The 20,187-nt window shown below is 39.9% G+C and overlaps 2 protein-coding genes across 2 annotated transcripts in view; both read right to left on the reverse strand.

The window, feature by feature from the left end:
• The window catches only part of LOC107704490 (SLAM family member 9-like), a 40,624-nt gene that overhangs the window by 3,244 nt on the left and 17,193 nt on the right, over window positions 1-20,187 (reverse strand). The window lies entirely within an intron of this gene.
• LOC107704486 (uncharacterized) lies at window positions 1,966-11,755 on the reverse strand. Its single transcript, XM_016507416.1, has 5 exons — window positions 11,437-11,755; window positions 10,981-11,262; window positions 10,756-10,899; window positions 2,083-2,226; window positions 1,966-1,982 (listed from the first exon to the last, which is right to left on the reverse strand). The coding sequence occupies exons 1-5, from the start codon at window positions 11,744-11,746 to the stop codon at window positions 1,966-1,968; spliced, it is 897 nt and encodes a 298-aa protein (XP_016362902.1). The 5' UTR covers window positions 11,747-11,755.

Here is a 20,187-nt window from a genome sequence, read left to right on the forward strand (position 1 = left end):
GACCCATTTTAACTCAAAATCCAGTGAATTACATTAATAATGTTTGTCTGTGTTGTTAGAACAAAATTCGTGAGTAAACATTAAAGAAAACATACAGTTTACCTTGGTTTGTTTTTCTGAAAAAACTGAGAAGAGTAGATTTGCTACCAAAGTATAGAAGTGCTATCAGAGATGCTCCTTGATAGCAATTTTTCTTCAGAAAGCCACATTTCTAGCATTTGTGAAACCACTTCTTTTCCATCTTAAAGGGAGTGTTCACCCAAAAATGAAAATTTGCTGTTAATTTACTCACTCTCAGTCAGGCCATCCAAGATGTGTGACTTTTTTTTCTTCAGTAGAGCATTTTTAGCTGAAACCGGTCCTTTGTGTTTAATAAAATGCAAGTTAAAAGCATATCAGGCGCTACAAAATTAATACCCGTGACTGCTGACGATATATTGGGGCCTAATGAAGCGAAACGATCGGTCTGGACAAGAATCTGAATATTATTACCTGTAATCCCGAGCCTCGGGCAAACGGGAAAGTCTGATTCTTTCCCACGGTTCTTTCGGACAGTTCGATTCGGTTTCAAATAATAACCGATTCGCCAGTTCGTTTACGTAACCACGGGATGACATGACTTATGCGCAAGTTTATCCTTAAAGCACCCAATAAAGACGTGAAACGTGTATGAGTAGCCTGAAATGCTAATATTAGTCTGATTCATATTTAGGTTTTTCCTCCATTCGGTCACCTGATGGAATTTGGCTTGCTTAGATTATAATATTCAGCAATATTACTGATTTGACTGCGCTGATATTAACAGATGAGAAGTGAACTGAGCTGGATGATGATAACTCTTTGCATTAATATAGCTACTATATTCAGTACTTTAATAAAAAAAACTTTTTAGATGTACATGTGGTTTTCTCTTGACAATTTATAATGTTTATAACAATAAAACAACGTTTAATCAGTATAAGAAGACGCTTGATGATGTAAACATTTACAAATAATATTTAAAATAACATTTTAATAAGGTAAAACCAAGCGGCAACCTCCCGCTCTCTCTTGTGAAGCCAACACGGAAGTGATTTAACCTGTAATTCGTCAACTGGCCGCTAGAGGCTGGCTGCAAAAGGGAGTCAATCCCATAGACTCCCCATGTTAAAATGCCCAACTTTACAGCAGAAAAAACATGTTTACAGCCTGGTTCAAAAAATTATTTTGGTCTATATAGCTAATTTTGCCCTTCATGACAACTGTGAGGGGGGTGAATTTTTTTTATAACTCATCGGTTTAAATTATATTAAGCCTTAAAGTTCTGCATAATTAAGGGCGTGGCCACTTGAGTGACAGGTGGATTGCCGCTGCTGACACCACCGTCGAGCTTGGTGGGCGTGGTTTCAGCAACCAGCTCCCGCCTCTTTGCACATTTTCGATTATCCGGGAGTGACGCGCGGTGACGCGCTGCCAAGATGGCGACGGCCGGCTCCGCCTACTTTAGGCTTCAAAAACGCTCTTCGGAAACCTACGGGTGACGTCACGGACACTACGTCCATGTTTTTATACAGTCTATGGGTAAAACTGTACATGCTGCACTCTGAACTTCTGTATTCCTCCAGAGGTCGCTCGACATAATCAATGCAAAGAGTGAGAAAACTTTATTGATAAAGGCAAGCAAATACAGATGACAAATGTATAGTGCAGTGAGATCTCTGTGTCTTATCGGAGAGAAATATAAACAACAAGCCTTTTAAACTGGATCTGTACAATAATAACATTAGAAGACAGTGTCATTTTAAAAGCCATTAAACCCTGAATCAACTCTGAAGTTTATATATATATAAAAAATAAAATATAAAAAGTTAAAAAGGTAAACCTGATATAATGAATAATACAAGCAAAGCAACTTTTGGTAATCTGTATTAATATGACAAACCACACAAAACACACTTGAAGAAGCTTTAAAGTTCAGCGTCTCGTTCAGATTTCAATACTTCCTGAAAAAGATGACCATATAAAGCCATAAAGTAATAAACCGCACAAATATTTAGAAATGCAAAAACATTTTTTTGAGAAATTACATAATCAATCATGTACCTGATGTGTGAATCTGTGTTTGATCTTGTTCAGCTCTTCTGGATCTGATGTCATAAACCAGAAGAATGACAGTAGCCACGCCCACCAGAGCAGAGAGGACCAATCGGATCACAGCTTCAGTAGAACCACAGCAGTGGACAGAGTCTGAGGAATAAAAACACCAAACTGAGATCAAATCAGTCATTAAATGCTAATATCAAGAATATTTGAAGGACAGGACAAATGATCTCTACTCACCATAGACAGAAACACTTAAACCTTTAAATGACTTGCTTAGATTTAAATGTTTTGGTTCTTCTATCTGTAGTAAATAACGTCCAACATGTTGATTTGTGATGTTTGTGATGGTCAGAGATCCAGTTTGATTGTCCAGCTTCTGAATCTCCCATCAAGAACATCATCATATACAGTGAATCCGTCGGCCCGTTTACTGGTCTCAGCTAATAAAGTGTTTTCATATCCAAACAGCCACTGAATCAAAACACCATGCATCATTTCAGTAACTGATATTTCATCTGCATCATCAAACACACACAGAGAACAAACAGAAAGAGGGTTTGTCACAAATTAGTACTGTAAAAACACTTTATAATTGTTTTAGTTAAAAAAAAGTATTAGTTTGAAATGTAATTTTCAAAAAATAATATAAAACAACAGAACAGATGAAAAAAAAAAGCAAAATAGTGTTTGGATTAATATTGTATCTGGTGATGAAAAAAATAAAAAAGGTGTAACAACAGTTTAATTCACCATAGACAGCGAGAATGAACATTAAGCTCATATGGTTGGTCTCTACTGTATAAACTCCAGCATGTTGAGTTGTGATGTTTGTGATGGTCAGAGATCCAGTTTGATTGTCCAGCTTCAGTCTGTCTCTGAATCTCCCGTCAAGAACACCATCCTGTACAGTGACGCTGCCAGCCGTCACATTGATTTCAGCTATTAAAGTGTTTTCAAACCTCCACTGAATCAGATAATTATCCACCGTTTCAGAAAGACCAGAGTTTAGAGCGACAGAATGTCCGATTTTCACTAACTTAATTTCACCAAACACACCTGAAGAACAGAGTTTATTTTAAAAGATATCATTTTTTTTTAAGATATAAAATACTTTCTATGATGGTTTAATCAAACTTGTAGAGTCATTAAAAACAAATCCTCAAACCAATACCCTCTGGACATCACTTTTGGCCACGCTTTTACTTTAATCTTTAATGTCAAACTAACACTGTTGGGTATTTAAGCTTCATATTTATTTTATTTTATCATTCTATAATAGACCTGAATTTAGATCTGAATTCAAACTTGATCTCACTGTAAAAATCACAGTTCACTTATTTCTATATGAGAATACCCAGGTGAAAAATAAATATATTTAAATTGTGCTTTTTCAGACATACTTACTGTGAATGTTAAACCTCTCTAACTAAATTATCCCGTATTTATTACATGTGTTACGGGACGAACGAGATGTGAGACGTGCGGATCCATTTGCAAGCTTTATTTAGGAGACGTGGTCAGAAACAGGCATGGGTCAGACAATGGCAAACTGGTATTAAAGCAGGCTCCGTAAGGTAGCTATCAGCTATAGCAGTGATACACACTAAACAATACCCGGCGTTGAATGGGGGTGTGAGACTGATTTATATAGTGTGTGTTATTGGTAGCAGCTGTGTGTGATTGGTTTCAGGTGAGCTTGTGATTAGTGCAATGGAGCATGGGAAATGCAGTCCAGGGGGATGTTTAACAGTCTATGAAGTGTGAGAGTCCATGTGGAGAGCGGGTGACCTCTGGTGGTGAGTGAACGGAAGTTTATAGACCGGATTCGTGACAACATGGTACCAGAACAGAAGCAACTGAAGCCATAAAAATTTATTTAAACTCACCAACCAGACGCCACAAACACAAACAGAACCAAAATCTGTCAAACGTCTTCAACGGTTTCAGTCCAAAAACATGAAAAGACAAACTCTTCAGAACTGGTTCAGTAATAAAATGACAGATGAGCTGATGTGAGGCTGATCTGTAGTAAAGTCATGAGAAACTGTCAGCTAAATAACTGCACAACTTGAAGTGTTGATCCATGTCCTCCAGCTCTTTTCTTGCTTATTTAGTCACACTTCCTTTGTCGCTTTTAGCTCCAGTCTCCCTCAACTTCCTGTTGATCAATGTTGTTGTTTTCAGCAGAAATAAACTGAGCCATAACATGATCAGAGACTAGAGAAGTTAAGAGTGTCTTAAAGCAGCACTTGATCTGCTTGATGTCATAGGTGTGAGTGGATAACAACAAAGCCCACCTTTGCATCCTACAAGCAGCGAGAGAGGGAATGCCCTGGTGTGGGCTAAATATTGCAGTGAGCGGGCAATGATCCATCAACAACATCAACTTCCTTCTGAAGATGTATTGATAAAATTTAGTTTAAATTCAATTTGCTTCCGCTGAATTGTAAGAGCAGAATCAAAATGAGTCAGGGCTTTTGATCTTTACAGCATCTCTTTTGCCCTTTTGAATGACTCCTGGCATTCAGAGGTCCACCTCCAGTTACTCTTGTGACAAAGCAGCAATGTTTGTAATATTTTTAGCGTGCAAATAAACAGACCGTATATGTGCGCTCTCTGATAGCTTTATGCATGAGCATATTTCAGTATGGTCGCATGTCTGGCAAGTGTTTGTAATGGACACTCGCTGAAGAAGAGTGTTATTATAGGAGTTTGCAATGGTCAGTGGTGTTTATATACATATGGGCAAAAAACACTCACTCTGACTGTTCACTGCTCATGTTGAGCCACCTTCAGATCACCACATTCGACAAATTCAGAATGTTTTATTTGCTTTTTTACTTGTGTTCTGCTCTGTTTAATAATTATGAATGGATCCGTATATATTTATATACAGTCAGGTTAAGGCGACTGCACTGTAAAAAATGGAACAAGCTATCTACTTAAAAAATATATATATGGTAACAATATTACACATAATATTTTTGAGTAATTTTTATTAATGGAATCTACCTGAATAAATCATGTAAAATCTCCTAAATTAATTAATCTATGACACAATTAATTTAATATAATTAGTGAAATGTGCTCATTTATTTAAAGTTGATTCTCAAAAGGCTGTGATTTTGAGTGAGGCCCGAGTTATTTTGTACATTTAAAAGACTGTATACAGCCAAACAGCTCAAGTAGGAAAATACTTGATAAATACTGGAAAATACTGCACTAGCACTAGCAAAGCTATTGCTCATTGAACAAGGCTTAATGCCTTAGAGGAGTAGTAGCCATAAGCTCTACTCTTCTGCACAATGGAACTTCAACGTAACTTCAAACTCTTTCAAATGTCAAACATAACTGAACATTAAACATTAATAGATGTTTCCCTTCATTAAAAACAAAACAAAACATAAAATAGCATTTAATTTCAAAATTTACTCTCCATATCCAGCCATATGCAAAGCATGCTGGGAACTAACAATCACCTCTAAAGTAAAACTGCAAAATTGAGCTAATTTTCTTAAAATAAATAGGTAGCCTTCTTTCCTTCATTTTTCTAGTTTAATCAGTTCCTCGATTCAAGCCTCAAAACTGCTTAAGTTTCCTTTAAAGGGGTCTTCGGATGCACATTTTCCACAAGTTGATATGATTCTTTAGGGTCTTAATGAAAAGTCTATAACATACTTTGGTTAAAATTTCTCAATGGTAGTGTAAAAAACATCCTTTTTACCCTGTCAAAATCAGCTCTGTTTTCAGCATGCCATTCTAGTCCATGTTGCTTTAAATGCTAATGAGCTCTGCTGACCCCGCCCCTCTCTTCCGTGGTGTGACGAGCAGACTGTAAACTTCAGCCGTGAAACTTGCTAACTAGCACATATTAGGAAAGGCCATTTGCAAAGATTCATAAAAAAAACCCTTATACTCACTTCTTCTGTAGATGAAGCTGGATCACGATTGATTCGCGCGAACATAGACGTATTTAGGCAGATCGGGGATCAGTGCATTCCTTTCAAAAATGAAAGTAACGTTAATTCTCTGCGTCTTCAGCGGCTCAGATGTCGGGAGTAAATGACGACTGCTATTCTACTGACCCCGCCCCTCTCTTCCGTTGGGTGACGAGCAGACTGTAAACCTCAGCCGAGAAACTGGCAAACTAGCACATTATTAGGAAAGGCGATTTGCAGAGATTAATAAAAAACCCTTATACTCCTACTGTAGATGAAGCTGGATCACAAATGATCCGCGCAAACATAGGCAGATCGAGGATCGGCACATTCCCTTCAAAACGAAAGTAACGTTAATCCTCGGCGTCTTCATCGGCTCAGATGTCGGGAGTAAATGACGACTGCTATGAGATGAAGCTGGATCACAAATGATCCACGCAAACATAGACGCGTTTAGACAGATCGAGGATCGGCACATTCCCTTCAAAACGAAAGTAACGTTAATCCTCTGCGTCTTCAGCGGCTCAGATGTCGGGAGTAAATGACGACTGCTATGTTCATTATTACATCCAGCAACAAAACATCTCAATTGCTTAATCGGAGACATTCTTGTCTTCCCCTTTACCGGAGTCGACACAATGGGGGACTGATGACAGCTCACTCAGGGCGGGTCTAAGGTAAGACGAACTTGTCAATCAAACATCGTGGGTGGGGCCTGTGCAGAACTACGTCACTCTGACAGTAATCTCAGAACAGCCTGATTTGAGAAAGGGGATTTTAAAATAGGGATTTAAAAAAAAGCACTGGAGGGATTTTATAACTGAACATTAAACATTAATAGATGTTTCCCTTCACTCAAAAACACATAAAATAGCATTTAATTTCAAAATTTACTCTCCATATCCAGCCATATGCAAAGCATGCTGGGAACTAACAATCACCTCTAAAATAAAACTGCAAAATTGAGCTAATTCTCTTAAAATAAATAGGTAGCCTTCTTTCCTTAATTTTTTTAGTTTAATCAGTTCCTCAATTCAAGCCCCAAAATTGCTTAAGTTTCCTTTAAAAAAATGAGGAAAACACATCTCTTGGTTTTATTAGTAAAAAGTCCTCAATATTTTCTATACAACACTGAACCACAATTTCTTTAATGAAATATACACTAGTTTTAATTATCACCTTGATTTTTTAAATGAAAATTACAAGACCCATGATTCATTTTTTACAGTGTGGTATAGTGGTCTGTTGGCATCTCTGCGTGGTCCTGTTTGGTATTGCAGCTTGACTTGTTATAGAAAATGCTCTAAACAAATGTGACATTTATTTTATTTCCTCATAGTGTTTGCTATGCACTGTATAAATTTTGAATTATGAAAATTATAAAGTGTGTTACAGTCTGTGTGCATTGAATTTATTTAATACACGAGTTTCACAATTTGAGTTGAATTACTGAAATAAATGAACTTTTCCACGACATTCTAATTTATTGAGATGCACTTGTACATCGAATCACAAAAACATTATTTCATAAAAGGCCACAGGAAAACAGATCAGTCAGCAATGCTTCTGTACACTTTAAAGTATTTGTTACTGTAATCTATATCTATTTCAGATCTATATCTGTTCATTTGTTTCTCTTTTTAGTTTCGAACATCCTGCTTCTAGGATTGATTGGACTCGTGCTCAAGACGTGTTTCTTCTGTAGGTGACTTACTAAAAAGTCAAATGTTCATTTATCTTGAGGCTAGTTTGTTGTTGAAAGAAATTGCAAATAAATAAATCATAATAAATATCAGAAAAGTTAATTCTGAGAAAACCTGGTTGATCATTTGTTCACAGATATCACTTAATTTGATATTTTGGTATCTAATCCAGTGAAATTCTTATATTTTAATGTGTTGATTTGATTATTTTTTTTAATTATCAATTTGAACAAACTCTTTCAAAAGACTTTGCTACTTAGGTCTTGTTTTGCAAACTTTAATAATAGATTTAAAACAAAACAAAAAAACAGGAAGAATTACAGATATAGCACATTAAATGCAATCATTTTTTTTTTTGTAAAAGTAAATATAAATGAATCTGTTTGAATCAAAGGTCAAAAAATTTAAAGTTAAACGTTTTCTGTTTAGTACTGATATTACAATCCAGAGAGCTCAGTATTGCTTGCAATTGCTTGTTTTCTTTATTTAAAAAAAAAAATAGTATTTATTTATTTTTGAACAGAAGACTCAATCATGTAAACTGTATGCATAAGAGAAACAAGCACGCAGCCATCTTTAAAATTCTGTCTTTGAACTTCCGTTTTTGCGGTATCTATAGCATCGCTGTTGAAGAGTAATGAGCTGGTGAAGTGGATTTATTTATTGTAGAGTTAATGAAAGTTATCATGTGCATTGTAAGGTTTGAAGTGGATGTCATAAAAAATTTGGAGAAAAAAAATAATTTCTTCTGTGGACATACACTAATTAATCTCTCATTTCTGTTTCTACCTCAGGACGCTCATCCCCAGGGGCCAGTTGTTCAAAAAGTTTAGTCTGGATCAAAATGGTCTGGATTTGGAAATCCCATATTTTGCTATCCAGGATCAGGTAACCCATCTTACTTTTGAGACGGTTTTTCCAGAGAAAAATTGGATTGGATCATCCTGATCCAGCTAGATTTCTTAATCAGTGATTAAAAAAAAATAAAAATAAATAAAAATAAAAAACTTTAAATGAAATATAATATTGTAGTTTGATATTGACAGCTGTTTGGGGATATATTACGTTACAAATGTTGTCATTTTTGGACCAGTTTTAAAGTTTTATTACATTTTGGTTCCTGAAATCCACCCTTCTGCTGGGATCAGAATAATCCATTTTTTTTTGGATAAAAAGTATCCCAATCTTAGTAAAACGTCTTCAACAACACAAACTGAGGATTTAATCTAGATCAAAACCAAGATTGGATTTTGTGATCTAATCAGAATTTAGAATCCTTTTTTCTTCTTCTTTCGAACAACCCATTTTCCAGATTCAATCCAATCCAAAGGCCAAAATCCGATCAGATTACTTTTGAACGACTGGCCCCTGGTAACTAGATAGTATGCAAGCTAGATCCGGCCTCTACTGAAGACATCATATGATGCCAACTCTAAATCAATATTCAAAACTGACAAATCTGACTTTAATCATAATGACCACAACATGTAATCATTGCCTCAATCATGTTAATCGTTTCTGCATGAATACGGTCATTAACTAATTGCATGATTTATATTTTTCTAGAACTTCGAAACGAAATGTATTGTGAAAAACTCTATACAAATAAACATGAATTGAATTGACTGAATCTCCCTCCATCACTGACGCTGACTTCACTGCATTGACACCAAACACATCTGAAGAACAGAGTTATTATTTTCTTTCTCCAAACCAATGACACATGATCAGAGACTACATGCAGTCTTGCAGAGGTCTGAAACTCAATAGAATTCAATATGAACAAGCTCTACCAACAGGAGAGTCTATATTAGTTGCAGTTGATTATTACATCTGCTATTTTGAGTATGAGAAACTCAAAGAGATTCACAGCTTGAGGACTAAGTTCTGGTGGGACAAGAGAAGACCAACAAACTCCATTCAAACAAGTTTCATTCACTACTGTGTCCAAAAATATCAATTCTGTGTTCACAATATAAAAGTAATACCTTGTTTGTGTAGAAATTCTTTGGTGCGAATGCAAATGATGCCCAGCTGAACAGCAAAAGCAATCAGACAGAACTAGTGGAGTCAGAGGAAACTTAGCAGATCACTCCTGATAACATGCTGATTCAGACTGAGCTACTGATGGTGCTGTTGATCCACAGATGAAACACAGACACAAATCACACTACAGAGATTTAAAGACTTTATGGTTGACTGACGGAGGAGGAGTTTTCCTGCAGGAGGTGCTCGACATAATAAATGTAACAAAACATGCAGAGACTCTTGAACCTCAGAGTGAATAAAAACTTTATTGCTAAAGGCAAGCAAATACAGATGACAAATGAACAGCAGTAGTAAAGAGAGATCTGTGTGTCTCTTTATTCATTTGTTTTAGGTATCTGAGGGAAATATAAACAAAAAAGGCTTTCAAATTGGACTTTTAAAAATCTGACACTGAAAGAGAGCATACGCTCGAATAATCATCAGTATTTATGACAAAAACACTAGAAGAACAGAAAACACTTCAAGAGCCTTTAGCGTTCTGCTTTAGATTTCAATACTTCCTGAAATAGATGAACATACAAATTAATAAATCTCACAAATATGTATATACAGTGGGTACGGAAAGTATTCAGACCCCCTTCAATTTTTCACTCTTTGTTATATTGCAGCCATTTGCTAAAATCATTTAAGTTAATTTTTTTTCCCCAATACAGTAAAACTGCACATTTTAGAGTGGCCTTTTATTGTGGCCAGCCTAAGGCACACCTGTGCAATAATCATGCTGTCTAATCAGCATCTTGATATTCCACACCTGTGAGGTGGATGGATTATCTCGGCAAAGGAGAAGTGCTCACTAACACAGATTTAGACAGATTTGTGAACAATATTTGAGAGAAATAGGCCTTTTGTGTACATACAAAAAGTCTTAGATCTTTGAGTTCAGCTCATGAAAAATGGGTGCAAAAACAAAAGTGTTGCGTTTATAATTTTGTTCAGTGTATATATGCAAAATCAATTTGTGCGTAATGACATCAATCATGTACCTGGTGTGTGAATCTGTGCTCGATCTTGTTCAGCTCTTCTGGATCTGATGTCATAAACCAGAAGAATGACAGTAGCCACGCCCACCAGAGCAGAGAGGATCAATCGGATCACAGCTTCAGTAGAACCACAACAGTGGACAGAGTCTGAGGAATAAAAACACCAAACTGAGATCAGCTCAGTCAATAAACATTATTGCTGACATAAAAAAATCACAGCTGACATACCTGAACATGTGTGACAGAGTCCAGTGTTGAGATGTGTGGTCCGGTTGGTGAATGAATGAGCCACAACACAGCTGTAGGAATCATCCAGACACTCAACCTCCAGAGGTAAAGAGAGACTGATGCTGAGATCAGACACACTGCTGCTGGACAATAAAATGTTTCCTTTGTACCAGGAGAGAGTCACATCACTCACATTCACCACTGAACACACCAATGAACATCTTGATGATGATGAAGAACACTGTGAAGAGTTACTGCTAATGACAGGAACAGGCAGACGAGCTGAAAACATGAGAGAATAAAGAGAAATATGAACATCTAATCAACAAACTTAGTTTTGGTTCAGTGTGTTGAGTGTTTATAGTCTGTCATCTGAAATTCTAAAATGATCCAACAATAAATATGTACATTGTTAACAAGAATAGTTGAGGGGCAGGATAAATGATCTCTACTCACCATAGACAGAAACTCTGAATGCTTTTGACGCTGCTTTTGCTCCACATTTCAGTAGTAAATAACGTCCAGCATGTTCAGTTGTGATGTTAGTGATGGTCAGAGATCCAGTTTGATTGTTCAGCTTCAGTCGGTCTCTGAATCTCCCGTCAAGAGCATCATCATATACAGTGATGCTGTCTGTCTGTTTATTAATTTCAACTAATAAGGTTTCATTTCCAAACCCCCACTGAATCAGATCATCATCATGTATTTCAGTAAGATCAAAGTTTAGAGTGACTGAATCTCCCTCCATCACTGACACCGACTTCATTTCAACACCAAACACACCTGAAGAACAGAGTTTTTTTGCAGATTAAAGCTTTAAAACATTTTTTAAATATCCGTATGAGTTGGACCTGAATTTAAACTTGACCTCACAATAAGATTGTTCATTTCTATATGAGAATAACAGTGAATGTTTATCCTCTCTGACTAATTTAACCAGTAATTTATTACATGTTACCAGAACAGAAGCAACTGAAATCATAAAAACACATTTCAAACTCACCAACACAAACAGAACCAAACTAATTTCATTTAGACATTTTCTTCATCGGTTCACAGAAAAGCCCATGATAGCCAGGCTTAAAATGTCTGAAAACCCTCATGACTGAACTGTGCTATTTATGAATCTGGTTGAATCCTCCCAAACCTCAGTTTCTGTTGACATGTCCGTCTCCTTTAACATCACAAAGATCAACAAGCTTCTGCTGATCTACATTTTCAAATGAATTCTGTCCCTGTGTGAAAACTAGCAGAAGGAGGAAATATTGGATCAGCTATCCGTCTACTGGTGTGTTATTTAGTGCTGTGAGCTGCTTGCCCTTTGACCTCTAGCTCTTATGCCGATCCGTTGTGTCATGTGCACAAAACAGCAACTAAATGGTCCCTCAGACAGTTGTGTAGTTTGAGTAGAACAGCGATCTGATGCGTGTTCCCGGCGTTGTTTGACTACTGATGGTCTGGATGGAGGATAGTCTCAACAACCTCGGGTGAGAGACCGGAAGTTATGAGTTGTGCCTCCTCAGAGGCCAAACCCACAGCTCCCACAGCTCCGGGCGGGGGCGTGCCCTCAGCCTGTGAGAGGAGATCTCTCCTGACGGGAATCTCCCATAGAGTTAACATCACAAAGATCAACAAGCTTCTGCTGATCTACATTTTCAAATGAATTCTGTCCCTGTGTGAAAACTAGCAGAAGGAGGAAATATTGGATCAGCTATCCGTCTACTGGTGTGTTATTTAGTGCTGTGAGCTGCTTGCCCTTTGACCTCTAGCTCTTATGCCGATCCGTTGTGTCATGTGCACAAAACAGCAACTAAATGGTCCCTCAGACAGTTGTGTAGTTTGAGTCGAACAGCGATCTGATGCGTGTTCCCGGCGTTGTTTGACTACTGATGGATTCACTGTATTTCAGTGTAAAGATTTTTTTGTGTGAAACAAGATTGTGAAATTCATAATAGGAGAAAAATGCTTCACACAAACTACAGACACACACACACCGAAACATGTTGGTTGTTTCTCCACCGACAGATCAAACCAGATGCACTGATGATTATTAAGATAAAGCAAAAGGAAAGACTATCACAGGGTCCATTCGGACTAAAAACAAAACATGGAATCACATTTATGATGTTTGCTTGTGTTGAAACGTCTCAGGTTACGTATGTAACCCTGGTTCCTAGAGGGAACAAGACGCTGCATCGGAAAACGCTAGGGGAACGCCTTCTGTGACCACGCTCTGCTGAGACGTTCCTCTTCAGGAACTCGAGCTGCGTCGGAAAACGCTAGGGGAACGAGAATGCCCACGCCACCAGACTTCCAAAGCTCTGCCTAGTGTGGAAGACTGCACAGCTACGGCGAGAGAGCAGAAGAGCCCGGAGTGGCTAAAGTAGGCAGGGCCCACCATCCCAAAGGCCAACTTCTGGAGGAGTGAATCTTGACCCCCAAAGGAGAGGGGAGATCAGAGGACTCGAGGCTATGGAATAGCATCCTGATCCACCACTTAGCATAAGATTCTCTGGCCGGAGGCCTCGGCCTCAGCGCACCGCAGAGGAAACGTGTAAGAAGAGGGTGTCTTCCCACTGAATGGCCACCGAGAAGGGCGTGGTAGGCCGCAATGGCTGCCACGAAGATCTGTAGGGTGGAGTGGGTCAACCCTGCGGATAAACAGGCCTGCAGGAACTCCAGAACTGTACCAAACGGGGCTTAAAATGTCTGAAAACCCTCATGACTGAACTGTGCTATTTATGAATCTGGTTGAATCCTCCCAAACCTCAGTTTCTGTTGACATGTCCGTCTCCTTTAACATCACAAAGATCAACAAGCTTCTGCTGATCTACATTTTCAAATGAATTCTGTCCCTGTGTGAAAACTAGCAGAAGGAGGAAATATTGGATCAGCTATCCGTCTACTGGTGTGTTATTTAGTGCTGTGAGCTGCTTGCCCTTTGACCTCTGGCTCTTATGCCGATCCGTTGTGTCATGTGCACAAAACAGCAACTAAATGGTCCCTCAGACAGTTGTGTAGTTTGAGTCGAACAGCGATCTGATGCGTGTTCCCGGCGTTGTTTGACTACTGATGGATTCACTGTATTTCAGTGTAAAGATTTTTTTGTGTGAAACAAGATTGTGAAATTCATAATAGGAGAAAAATGCTTCACACACAAACTACAGACACACACACACCGAAACATGTTGGTTGTTTCTCCACCGACAGATCAAACCAGATGCACTGATGATTATTAAGATAAAGCAAAAGGAAAGACTATCACAGGGTCCATTCGGACTAAAAACAAAACATGGAATCACATTTATGATGTTTGCTTGTGTTGAAACGTCTCAGGTTACGTATGTAACCCTGGTTCCTAGAGGGAACAAGACGCTGCATCGGAAAACGCTAGGGGAACGCCTTCTGTGACCACGCTCTGAATAACATGTGAAATCAGTCCAATGGCACCGCGAGGAACGCTAGTGAAGGCTCCCTCCTCAAAGAGAGCCCTCTGAGAGCGAAGCAAGGCAGTAACAACTGTGCTTCGCCCCCAAGGAACACACAACCTACAACGTGGCTTGCTCTCGCCCTTGAAATGCTTTGTCTTTGCATGAGCTTAGACTGGCTCCGCCACACGTGCTTTTATAGCTTCCTGGTCATGACGTCACCTGCCCGTGACGTCCCGCTCAGCTATTGGACTGATTTCACATGTTATTCAGAGCGTGGTCACAGAAGGCGTTCCCCTAGCGTTTTCCGACGCAGCTCGAGTTCCTGAAGAGGAACAACTAATTGCATAAGTTATAATGTCATTAAAAGAGAGACCTGTAAATGAAAATGTAATGAGAAATGTTACAGAAATGCTTCTCATAATGAGATATCTTAGTAAATACATTTATTTTACTTAAATACAATTATTTTGTGTAAAACTACTTAATAAACAAATATTAGTATAAAGACTGGCAGCAAAAATGACACTGTAGTTGTGACTCACCATAGACAGTAACACTGAATCTGTATGTGGTCGGTTTCGTGCCTTTGATGTTTATATGGTAAAGTCCAGAGTCTGTGGTTCTGGTGTTTGTGATGGTCAGACATCCAGTCTGATGATCCAGCTTCACTCGGTCCCTGAATCCCACAGCATCACCATCAGATGTAGAGAAGGTTCCAGCCTCTTTACTCATTTGAGCTATACGAGTCTCTGGATGTCCAAAAGTCCATGTTATCAGATCCCGTGTCTGTATTTCAGTAAGACCAGATTCTAGAGAGACTGAATCTCCCTCCGTCACTGACACTGACGTCACTGCATCTGCATCAGCAAACACACCTGAAGAACATAAAGAAAAAATATTTTTTACATAACTTAAAGACAATTTAAAATGTAAAATATCTCTACACACCATACACAGAAAACACTTTTACTGCAGATGAGAATCAGGTCACACTGAAACTAAAGCTGCTGCTGTTTGAGCTTCAGTGATTTATATAAAGGACATTTAAAAAAAAAAAAAAAACTGAATCTCAAGGAACTGAAGCCATAAAAACTCACCAACCAGATGCCACAAACACAAACAGAAGCCAAATCTGTCAAACATCTTCAACGGTTTCAGTCCACAAATATGAAAAGACAAACTCTTCAGAACTGGTTCAGTAATAAAATGACAGATGAGCTGATGTGAGGCTGCTCTGTAGTAAAGTCATGAGATACTCTACTGTCAGTCAGCTATAATAACTGCACAACTTGATGTGTGGGAACATCCAGCTCTTTTTTGGTCATTTCACAACATGTTAACTTTAAGCTCCAGTAGACCACAGCTTCCTCTTCTGTTCAGTGGCATCATTTTCAACAGAAATAAACTGAGCCATAACATGATCAGAGACTAGAGAAGTTAAGAGTGTCTTAAAGCAGCGTTTGATCTGCCCATGAGATCCTGAGAGTGTTTGGCTCTGCTCTCTCCTGTTTGTTCTTCATTTCTTATCAAATGTCTTCATTGTTTCAGAGTTTCTCTGATGGCTTTCACGAGTTCAGATGAAGCGGGAGCGGGCACTGCTGCGGCAGTGTGGGAATTAGGTAAGGCTTCTGCCGGAGCTGCAGTGGCAGTGGGGAAATATGAAAAAAGCTCCTGTGGGAGCGGGAACTGCTGCAGCAGTGTGGGAATTAGGTAAAGCTTCTGCCGGAGCTGCAGTGGGGAAATATGGAAAAGCTCCTGCGGGAGTGGGCACTGCTGCAGCAGTGTGGGAATTTAGGTAAGGCTCCTGCGGATGCGGGGTGCTGTTGGGATGGCTGGAGTGGGGATGGGCCGTTGTAGATGGATTAGGTGATGTTAAAGGGGGTTAGCTATGGTGGGTCAGGAGTTCGAGTGAACAGGGATGGACTGGCGTTAAAGGGGGTCGGCTGATGAGGATTCGGTGAGCTTCTTTGATATGGAAGCGGTCTGACCGCACATAGGAAGGGAGGGTGTCGGGCCTGCGCCATTAGCGGAGGCAGCTGCACGCTAGGGTTGAACGGTGGGGCTGCAGGCCATGGGTAGGGGACGGGGTTGGGAGTGGGGTAAGGAAAGGGCTGAGGATGGGTCTGCGCCACTAGCGGAGGCGTGCTCATGCTAGCATCTGCTATGGGAGCTGGAGGCCACTGAACAGAAAAATGGTTATTAGTAGCATGAGGGAGCGGAAGAGATGTGGGCCTGTGTTACAAATGGAGGTAGCCTCACGTTTGCTTCAGCTGCTGTAGCTGTAGGCCATGGGAAAGGGGCGGGGTTGTGACGTCCTGAAGAGCCTGTGTAGCATGCACTGCTAGTGGAGGCAGCCTCACGCTAGCGTCTGCTACAGGAGCTGGAGGCCACTGAAAGGAAAAAAGGGGGTTAGAAGTAACAGGACGGAAATACTGAGATGTGAGGGCCTGTGTTGCAAGCGGAAGCAGCTTCACGCTTGCTTCAGCTGCTGTAGCTGTAGGCCGCGGGAAAGTGGAAGGGTTAGTGACATTTGGCGGGACGAGCTGAAATGCCTGGGTTGCCTGCAGTGTTGCCGACTTAGCAATTTGTTGCTAGATTTGGCCTTCTTTGATATGGAAGCGGTCTGACCGCACATAGGAAGGGAGGGTGTCGGGCCTGCGCCATTAGCGGAGGCAGCTGCACGCTAGGGTTGAACGGTGGGGCTGCAGGCCATGGGTAGGGGACGGGGTTGGGAGTGGGGTAAGGAAAGGGCTGAGGATGGGTCTGCGCCACTAGCGGAGGCGTGCTCACGCTAGCATCTGCTACGGGAGCTGGAGGCCACTGAACAGAAAAATGGTTATTAGTAGCATGAGGGAGCGGAAGAGAAGTGGGCCTGTGTTACAAATGGAGGCAGCCTCACGTTTGCTTCAGCTGCTGTAGCTGTAGGCCATGGGAAGGGGGTGGGGTTTGTGACATCCTGAAGAGCCTTTGTAGCCTGCACTGCTAGCGGAGGCAGCCTCACGGACTTAGCAATTTGTTGCTAGATTTGGCAACATTAATACGTTTCCGTTGAAAACACATCTTTTCCTCTTGTTTTGGTCTTCCATCCACGCTAAAACAAGGAGGAAAACAGAGCTTTAAAAACGGTTTTCAGAGTGGATAAATTTGAAAATGCTGTTTTCATGTTGTAGAAACGGAAGCTTTTGAAAACGATTAAGCATGTTTAGTCGTGTAACGCATTGTACCGATAGACATGTTTATACCAGTAACGTTAATTTTGCAGTTATGTGCTATTCACTTTCACACTGTTGCTAAAGATATTTACTTTGCACGCTCTTCATATTACAGTCCTAAAAAGATGACAGAAAATTTACTCACGATTGCTGTCTTGCGGCAAAACACAGGGCAGTTGCGTTTTAGATCAATTCTGAGTGAGCGCGCTGTGGGCGCGTCAGTGGATGGTGAAATATTTCATTAAATGAATTGATCCTGTCAGAAGAATTGCTAAACTTATTATGTCTGTTCCGTCTGTATCATCTCAGTGAGGTTTTATACATGCACAGTAAGGCTAATGTAATGCTTTCAGACATACGAGAGCTGGAGGCCCGGCTGCATACAGCGCTGCGGCCGGAAGAGCCGCGGTGAAAGGCTGAGCCGCAGCGGGAGGCGAGTGAGGCTTTGCTGCGGTGGGACCTGGGGCGCGGCCCAGGCTCGTTGAAGGCCTGCTGCTGCTGCTGCGACCCAGCGCTCGAGGAGAGGAGAGCTTGTGCGGTACGATGGTGTGTCTGGCGGGGAAGGAGTGATCATGGGGCCAGCAAATTGCGGCAGATCTGAAAAAATCCCCAGTATAGGTCTCTTCATTGGAGGGGAAATTGGGTCTGTGATAAGATGGCAAAGGGAGCGAACCGAATGCTAAAAGACTAGAAATAATGAAGGTAAGGCTGCTTTGATTATTTATAGGGGTTCTCTCTTGTGCTGATTGGATAGATGGTGTAATTACTGATGATGGACTGGCCGTGTTAATTATCTGCGCGTGCTCCTCCCGAAATTTTAGAAATGTGTCCGAGGGCAGTCTGATGCTCTGAAGTCATGCCGACGTGTGTCAAAAATCTCTCGTGACAGCGAGTCGGCCGTGCAGTCGAACGCACTTGCTCTCCACCGACTGCGCTGACCAAAAGCATGATGGGAAACGGCTCGCTGAAGACACAGCTTAATGCTCATTGGTTCAAACTGGCATGATGTTACGTTCTCTTCTCAAATGTTTTATTTTTTATCTGATATCATGTAATTATGAGTTAAAAATTATGCATGAATATTCTCAAACACTATGACAGTGCGATCTCTGTGTGAGATATGTGATTGTTGTCATCTTTCTAAAAATTCTAAAATAAATGTTTGTTTTAAAGTAAAAATGGATGATAAATAGTCTACGGAATAAATGTGGAATTAAATAGCAAGTACTTTGAGTGCCTTGTTCATCATATTTACTTTCATATAAAGGCAACAGAACTGAAATTCTATGTTTATCAGCAACACAGCGCATGAGTGTGAATAACGCCATACCCGCCCTTGATCTTGTAGGTATCTGTTTTACTTCAAGATGTCAGGTGCTTTATGCAACCGGGCCCCAGCTTCTTAGAAGATGCATTTGCATGAAATATTTAGAAACGCATCTAGAGAACATATGTTGAATATGCATTACACATATGTTATGCATAGACACATTTGTTGAACATGCATTATGATTGGATGAGTTAGAAGCATCCTGGTTTGATTAGGATATATATATATATATATATATATATATACGGTATACTGAGTCAGAGTGTTATTGAGGGTCACTCTCTGCAGCCAATCTGTACGACTGTTCAACTTTTCTTGCAAGAAAAATCTTCAAAAGGCTTTTGTCTCATGCATTTATTGAAATAGAAAATTTCCACAACAGTAATCTACAGTATTATTTAGGATCACAAACTTATCAAAAATCAATTTAAAGAATAAAAGATGACAAAAGAGCAAATACAGTTATATATATTTGTGAGGAAACAGAATCAGGGAGAGTTTGATCAGTGTTCTGTGGTGAAACACGTGTAAATCACCTCAGTCACGTCCGATTCCTGCAAGACAAACACAAAAACAAATGAATAAAATTACTCATATTGAATAAACGGCAGAAAGTTGCTGCAAATTCAACATGAGGATTGATAATGCACTGGATCAGGGCATCAAATTGAGTATTATGGGATAGAACGAGGGAATATTATGGGACATGAGACTGTTTCTTGCACTGAATGACTGTTTTGTGTTTGTGTGTAATGGAGAGTCTCTGTGTTTTTATGGTTTATGGACTTTTATGATGAAAGTTTAGATCACAAGAGCAAAAAATAAAACCAAGTGACTGTTGAATCAACACGTTCAACATAATATACCGCACACTGCCATATATCTGTAATGAGTTTGTGAAGCAGAAACAATGAAACATTTTAAACTGTAACTGCACCATTTCTGTAACGGAGCCAACGAGACGTGAGGCGTGAGGATCCATGTGAAAGCTTTTATTTATAAACAGGGTCAGAACACAGGCAGGGTCAAACAATGGCAAACAAGTATGGTACGGGCAAGACAAGAATAAACCAAGAGCAGACAAGGATCTCCGATCAGCAAACGACATCCAGAGGGTTAGACAGAGAGAGATAATCCAGGTACACGATAATAGTCCAGGTAGGGGCAAACAGAGTCCAAACGGCAAGACGACAGGGCAATCCAAAAACAAAGGCAGAGATATATACACGGGAGA

This window comes from Sinocyclocheilus anshuiensis, unplaced genomic scaffold (assembly GCF_001515605.1).
Source record: "Sinocyclocheilus anshuiensis isolate Anshui unplaced genomic scaffold, SAMN03320099.WGS_v1.1 scaffold2468, whole genome shotgun sequence".
NCBI lineage: Eukaryota > Metazoa > Chordata > Actinopteri > Cypriniformes > Cyprinidae > Sinocyclocheilus > Sinocyclocheilus anshuiensis.